The sequence below is a fragment of the Quercus lobata genome, chromosome 5 (assembly GCF_001633185.2).
Source record: "Quercus lobata isolate SW786 chromosome 5, ValleyOak3.0 Primary Assembly, whole genome shotgun sequence".
NCBI lineage: Eukaryota > Viridiplantae > Streptophyta > Magnoliopsida > Fagales > Fagaceae > Quercus > Quercus lobata.
In genome coordinates, this window is record NC_044908.1 from 11,553,874 (window position 1) to 11,561,182 (window position 7,309).

The window sequence follows — 7,309 nt, forward strand, 5'->3', positions numbered from 1 at the left end:
ATGAATCTCTTAGCTTGGAACTGCCGGGGGCTTGGGAACCGCCGTGCAGTTGATGAGCTTGGTGATTTAATCCAAGCAACAGATCCCGGGATAGTTTTTCTATCGGAAACATGGTCGACAAAAGAACAAATGAAGGGAGTTCGAGATAAGTTTAAGTTTGATGGGTTATTTACTGTTTCTAATGAGAGTAGGGGAGGGGGTTTGGCTATGTTATGGAAGGGGAGTACAAATGTATGGGTTGATAGTTTTTCAAGTTATCATATTGATGTTATTGTTAATGGAGGATCTGAGAATGCATGGAGGCTTACAGGGTTTTATGGTGAGCCTGATACAAGTATTAGGAATGAAGGGTGGAATATGTTAAGGATGCTAAGTTCCAAACCAAGGCTGCCATGGTGTTGTTTTGGTGATTTTAATGAACTACTACAGCTACAGGAAAAGAGGGGTGGACCACCAAGGGCTCATAGTCTTATGCAGAGTTTCAGGGACATTCTTGACCTTTGTGGATTTGTGGATTTGGGGTTTTCAGGTCCAGAGTTTACATGGCATGGTCGTCATAGAGGGGAGTTGATTTGGGAACGACTAGATCCGGGTGTGGCCAACTATGAGTGGTTGGCAAGGTTTCCTACAGGTAGAATTAAACACTTGCATTGTTTTACCTCTGATCATCGTCCAATTCTCCTTTCTTTAGATTCAAATGGTGAAAATCAACGGTGGAAGAGAAAGCCATTCCGTTTTGAGGCAATGTGGTTGTCCGATCCAGAGTGCAAGGGGGTTGTTTCAACTGCATGGGCATGTAATCCTGAAGGTACACCAATGGTAGTGGCAACTAAGAAAATTAAGAAGTGCAAAAAGATGCTAAAGACCTGGAATAGAGACCATTTTGGGAGTGTTTTGCAGAAAATTAAAAAAACTAAGGAGCTGTTATGGGTGGCAGAAGAGGTCTCGGTCAGAACTGGGTGCTTGGAAGAGGTGAATCGTTTGAAGAAGGAGGTGAATGTCTTATATGATAGAGAGGAAAGAATGTGGCAGCAACGGTCTAGGCTTCAATGGTTGCAAAGCGGGGATCAAAACACGAAGTTTTTTCATGGTACGGCTACCGGGAGAAAACAAAGAAATTTCATAAAAGGGCTTAGGGATGCAGATGGTATATGGTGTGAAGATGAGGATATTTTTTCGGGTTGGTTTACTACCTATTATGCAGATTTGTTTAAATCATCGAACCCACATGATTTGGATAGAGTGTTAGACGGTGTACAACGTGTAGTGAGTGAAGAGATGCAAGCTAACTTGGCTAGGCCTTATATGGTGGAGGAGGTTGAGCATGCAATTAAAGAGATGGCTCCTTTAAAAGCCCTGAAAGAGTGACGGATTTCAGACCTATAAGCTTGTGTAATGTGATTTATAATATTGTTAGTAAGGTGATTGCAAACCGTTTGAAGCCTCTACTAAACTCTATTATCTCTGAAGCTCAAAGTGCTTTCATTGCTGACCGTCTGATTACTAATAATATTCTCATTGCTTTTGAGTCCCTTCACCACATGAAAACCACTTGCACAAGGAAGACAGGTTTTATGGCTCTTAAATTGGATATGAGTAAGGCTTATGACAGGGTGGAATGGATTTTTCTTGAAAAGATCCTTTTGAGGATGGGTTTTAGGGAGGATTGGGTGGCTCTGATTATGGAGTGCATTACAATGGTATCTTACTCAATTTTGGTTAATGGGGAGCCAAAGGGCTTGATTAAACCTTCTAGGGGCTTGAGACAGGGTGATCCCCTTTCTCCATATCTGTTTCTCTTTTGTGCGGAAGGGTTGAATGCCATTCTCAGGAAAGCGGCTTTGAATGGGGAAATTCAAGGATTTTCTCTAAGTCGTAATGGACCTAAGATTACTCATCTTTTCTTTGCCGATGATTGTCTCTTGTTTTGCAGATCTACTTTGGAGGAGTGCGAGAAAATTCAAGAGCTTTTATCCTTGTATGAAGCTGCCTCGGGCCAAATGCTTAATAAGAACAAGACAACTTTGTTCTTTAGCAAAAACACTGATGAACAGATGAAGGAGGCAATCAAATCATCTCTAAATGTCCCAACCATTCAACACTACGAGAAGTATTTAGGGCTCCCCTCTTTTGTAGGGAGAGCGAAAAAACAATGCTTTACTCATTTGAAGGAAAGAATTTGGGCAAAGATGCAAGGGTGGAAGGAGAAATTATTGTCCCAAGCTGGAAGAGAAGTCATGATCAAGGCGGTGGTTCAATCTATTCCCACATATTCCATAAGTGTTTTTAAAATACCGGTTGGGTTGTGTAAAGACATTGAAGCCATGATTCGAAGGTTTTGGTGGGGTCAAAGGGATTCAAAAAAGATCCATTGGGTCAAGTGGAGTACTCTTTGTTCTTCAAAGACCATGGGAGGTATGGGTTTTAGAGATATTCAGAAATTTAATAATGCTTTGCTTGCTAAACAGGTATGGCGTTTGCTTCACCAAAAGGAAACGTTGTTATATAAGGTTTTTAGTGCGAAGTATTTTCCAATGGGGAATATCCTTGAGGCTTCGGTTCATCCTAAATGCTCTTATGCATGGTGGAGTATATTGCAGGCGTGTGATGTAATACGTAGAGGGGCAATATGGAGAGTTGGAGATGGGAGTTCCATTGCTATTTGGGGTCAAAGATGGCTGCCTGACCAACCTAATGGTAGAGTTATTTCACCAAAACTTGCTTCCACTGTGACTTGTGTTAAGGATTTATTTTATCCAGGTACAAGGATTTGGGATCCGGAGCTGTTGGAGAGGACCTTTATGCCTTGGGAAGCTGAATTGATTAAAAATATCCCAGTTAGTGAGGGGTGGACAGAAGACTTGCTGATCTGGCCATTGACTCCAGATGGACACTATAGTGTTCGTAGTGCCTATCATATGCTGTCTGAGGATGAAAGCAGGCAAGAACCAGGTTCATCCTCCTCCAAAAATTCACATCAAGTTTGGAAGAGCATTTGGAAAATCAGAACTCCGAATAAAATACGACATTTTATATGGCGTGCTGCAATAGATTCGCTGCCCACTAAACAAAATTTGAAAGCTCAACATTTACCTGTGGAAGAGACGTGTGAACTATGTGGAGATCATCAAGAGTCACTCATGCATAGTATCTGGCTATGCGAGCATGCCCAATCGGTGTGGAAGTCTGAACTCTGCTTCGTCCAGTATTACAGAAAAGGTTTTAGAACGTTTTTTGACTTATTGGAGGAGGTGTTGCGGAAAGGGTCAGGATTTCATGTGGCTTGGTTTTCTACAATTGCGTGGAGCTTGTGGCAGAGGCGAAACTGTTTGCGAGAGAATCAATCTGTTTGGCCACTTCATGAGATTGGAGCACGAGCAAAAGATTTGGTGACTGAATTTTTGGATGCCACAAAACAGGATGTCAGGCCGAGAATTAGAGGCACATCTGCTTGCTGGATTCCTCCTCAGGATATGTTCTATAAAGCAAACTTTAATGCGGCTATATCTGAAGATTTGGGTAGTGCAGGTCTGGGAGTGGTGATCAGAGATTGTCATGGCCAAGTTATAGCTACCTTAAGTCAGAAAATCCGGAAGCCTAACTCTGTTGAAGCTGCTGAAGCGTTAGCTGCTTGTCGAGCTGTTGTGTTTGCAAAAGAATTATGTATTTTTAAGGTGATTGTGGAAGGGGATTGTTTGAGGGTGGTGCAGGCCTTGAAAGCAAAGGAGAGGTGTAACACTCTGTATGGGAATATAATTGAAGATGCGCGTAATCAGAGTTTATCCCTACAGTTTTGTCAATTTCAGCATGTTCGCCGGGGTGGTAATAAGTTGGCACATGCTCTAGCTAGGAGAGCGGTTTCATCCGCAGACTTTGATGTATGGGTAGAAGATCTACCTAGTGAGTTGGAGGTTGTATTCCAATCTAATTTACCTTAATAATATTGACTTACCGTTTTCTCAAAAAAAAAAAATCAAAGCCGTTTGGATTATGCATGAATATGATGCAACATTATCACGGTTCAATGCGGTGACCCAACATTGACCATACTTTTGCTAATAAAAATAATGAACAAACGCTGTCAAAACAAGGTTACTAGTAGGACTAGGGGTTTTTTTTCTTTCGTGGGGTGGGGAATACAGTGAGTAGATTCAGTATGGAAGACCTAGCAAAAGATTGGAAAAAACTATCATTGTCAACAAAGGAGGACAAGAAGTTTGACTTATCAAGAAACAAGAAAGTTCAGAATTATGTTTTAGCTGCAAAATTCTTCACTCGTCGCTCAGTGAATATTGAGGCGGTGGCTAAAACTTTCATGCCACTGTGGCATACTAGAGGTAAATTTGAAGTCAGCGATGCGAGGAACAATATTTTGCTTTTCGCTTTTGAGTTGAATGCGGACATTGAAAAGTTCCTCATGGGTGAACCGTGGTCTTTTGATAGACATCTGGTGGTTTTTCAGTGGTACGATATCTTGACACCCATGGAAGATCTCTATAAGGTTGAATTTTATCAACCATCTTGTTGACTTTATTCCGTGCCAAATTTGCTTGTATTTTATCAATTAGTGATCCTGTATTTAGGTGAGAATCATGTAAGGGTAGTGTGTGAGAGAGTGTGAAGAACTGCTCAAGATTGTGCAAAGAATCAGGGACTCGCAATCGGATCTCGTGGGTAGCTCGCAGCTTGCGAGCCGCTAAAAGTTGCACATGTGCCAAGCATGCAGAGAAGTTGAACCGTCATGCTAGCTGTAGCACTACAGGAAAAAAAGTTCAGTCTGGATGTTCAGTTACCTCGTGGCTGGAACTCGCGGCTCAGTCAAGTCGCAAGGCCAAGCCACCAGCCAGCTTTGTTTTGGAAAAACTGACTCTTCGCATTCTAAACACATACAAGTATAAATACCCCTTATTCCCACGAATTGTAGAGAGCTTCCAGAGAGAATTTTGAGAGAAAAACCCTAGAGAAAAATAAGATTGACTCATCCCTAATCTTCACATAGTGACTCTTTAAATTCCTCTACTCTCACCCTTTCCATTGTAGAGATACATTACCAAAACTTTTTCTTACCATACCCACATCTGTGAGAAGGCCATTTGGTGTTTGGGAAGAAGTTAGGAAGGGACCAATTTCATATTGGTTGATGCTATAGGTTATAGCGGAATATGGTAAGCTAAAGAAGAAATAGGTTCGGCGTAACCTCATTGGAGTAGTAGCTTGGTGGGCTTAGATACACTGGGTAGATTAGGCTTGGAGAGTCTTCTACTGTTCATGTATCCCAACTACATTCTTTAGTGAATTATTTACCACTTGGATGGCGGCGGAGAGGTTTTACGCTGAGGGCTTTGGTTTCCTCTTCGATAACACATCGTTGTACTGTCCTTGTGTTTACATCTCTCTTCCCTTAATCTTTGCCATTTAATTTCTGTTGTGGATGTGATTTTATTTGGTTGAGATTGTTTATCAATTCTGTTATATGCTTATGTTCATATTCCGCACATTAATTGTTTGCTAATAAGCTTGAATTGATAATTTGGAAATTGGGGGCCTAAACGTTCATAGTGTTTTATACACTTATTGAACAATTCAATTGGTATCAGAGCGGGTGCACTTGTTGTGGTTTAATTACCTAAATGCGATCCTAGAACCCTTTGCTATTGATGCTGCTATGGAAAAGGTCATGTTAAATTGTGGTTTAAATGTTTGTGATAATGACTCTATGAGTGTGTTTAAAGGGTGTCCTAACAATGAACTCTTAGAGTTATTAAAAACAAAGAAACATGCTAGGATGTTTGTTCACATGCTGAAATATTTTGAAAATAAGAATCACATCTTACACAATAGCCTATGTGAATCTAACTCTTTGATTAAAAAGTACAAAAGCAAAAATAGAATATTGTGTGAGAAGGTTGATAATCTGAAAAAGAAAATTCAATCTAACAGAAGCATGGAAATTGAAAATAAATTTCTGTTTGAAGGTCAAGAATGTTTGTCTTATGCTTGTCTATTTGTGCACACCTTATTGAAGATATTTAATTCATGCTTATGGTATCTTGATAGCGGCTGTTCTCGTCATATGACAAGAGATAAATCACTATTTAAGACACTCAAAGAGAAGGTTGGTGACTATATGATGTTTGGTGATGGGAGTCATGCTCAAGTTCTCAGCAAATGGACTATTGAGATACCGGGATTACCTCTATTGAAAAATGTCTTATACATCAAAGGGCTGAAGGCAAATCTCTTAAGCATCACTTAAATATGTGATGATGATTTCCTTGTCCAATTCTCAAAGAAGGGATGCATAATCATTAATGAAGAAGGAATTCAAGTCTTGGAGGGAAATAGGACTATCGATAATTGCTATGGAGTAGTTCCTTCGGCACCCATTTCATGTAGAAGTGCTCATGTTGACATGTTGGAACTTTGGCATCACAGATTTGGGCATGCAAATTTCAAACAAGTAGCTAAAGTATCTAAACTTGAAGCAGTTGAGGGACTTCCAAAGTTTGGAAAGGTGAAGAAGACTATTTGTGGTGCATGGCAAATGGGAAAGCAAACAAAGGCAAGTCATCACAAGGTGAATGTGATTGCTACTTCACAATGTTTAGAGCTTCTTCACGTTGATCTAATGGGGCTTACAAGAACTAAAAGTCTAGGAGGAAAGAGGTACATTATGGTCATTATTGATGATTTCTCAAGATACACTTGGGTTGAATTTCTTAGAGAAAAGTCAGAAGCATGTGAGAAATTGGAAATTCTTTGCAAGAGACTACAAAACGAGAAAGGGGTTCCTATTGTCAAAATAAGAAGTGATCATGGCAAGGAGTTTGAGAATGCAAGATTTGAGTCATTTTGTGAAAAGAATGGAATCAAAAGGGAATTTTCAGCCCCCAAAACTCCTCAGTAAAATGAAGTGGTAGAGAGAAAGAATTGGGTGATTCAAGAAATGGCAAGAGTTATGCTACTAAACAAGCAAATTCCTCAAAAGTTTTGGAGAGAAGCCATGAACACTTCATGTCACATTAGTAATAGAATATTCTTCCGAGTGGGAACAAAGAATACCACTTATGAGATTTGGAATGGAAAGAAGCCGAGAGTAAAGTACTTTCGAGTGTTTGGAAGCAAGTGCTACATTCTAAATGATTGGGAGAACCTTGGAAAATTTGATGCAAAAAGTGATGAAGTCATTTTTCTTGGGTATTCTATTACTAGCCGGGCATATAGGATTTTCAACAAGAAAACTAAGACAATAATGGAGTCCATCAATGTAAAAATTGATGATGCCATAACAAAGGTAGAGATGGTTGAT

At 40.0% G+C, this 7,309-nt stretch overlaps 1 protein-coding gene across 1 annotated transcript; it reads left to right on the forward strand.

Annotated features, from left to right (window-relative positions):
• Positions 1–1,368, forward strand: LOC115989953. Its single transcript, XM_031113816.1, has one exon. It carries the CDS (start codon positions 1–3, stop codon positions 1,366–1,368), a length of 1,368 nt encoding a protein of 455 aa, XP_030969676.1.
• The last annotated feature ends 5,941 nt before the right edge of the window (positions 1,369–7,309 follow it).

Coding starts and splice junctions, on each gene's coding strand:
- LOC115989953 (XM_031113816.1), top strand. CDS start 1: ATGAATCTCTTAGCTTGGAACTGCCGGGGGCTTGGGAACCGCCGTGCA.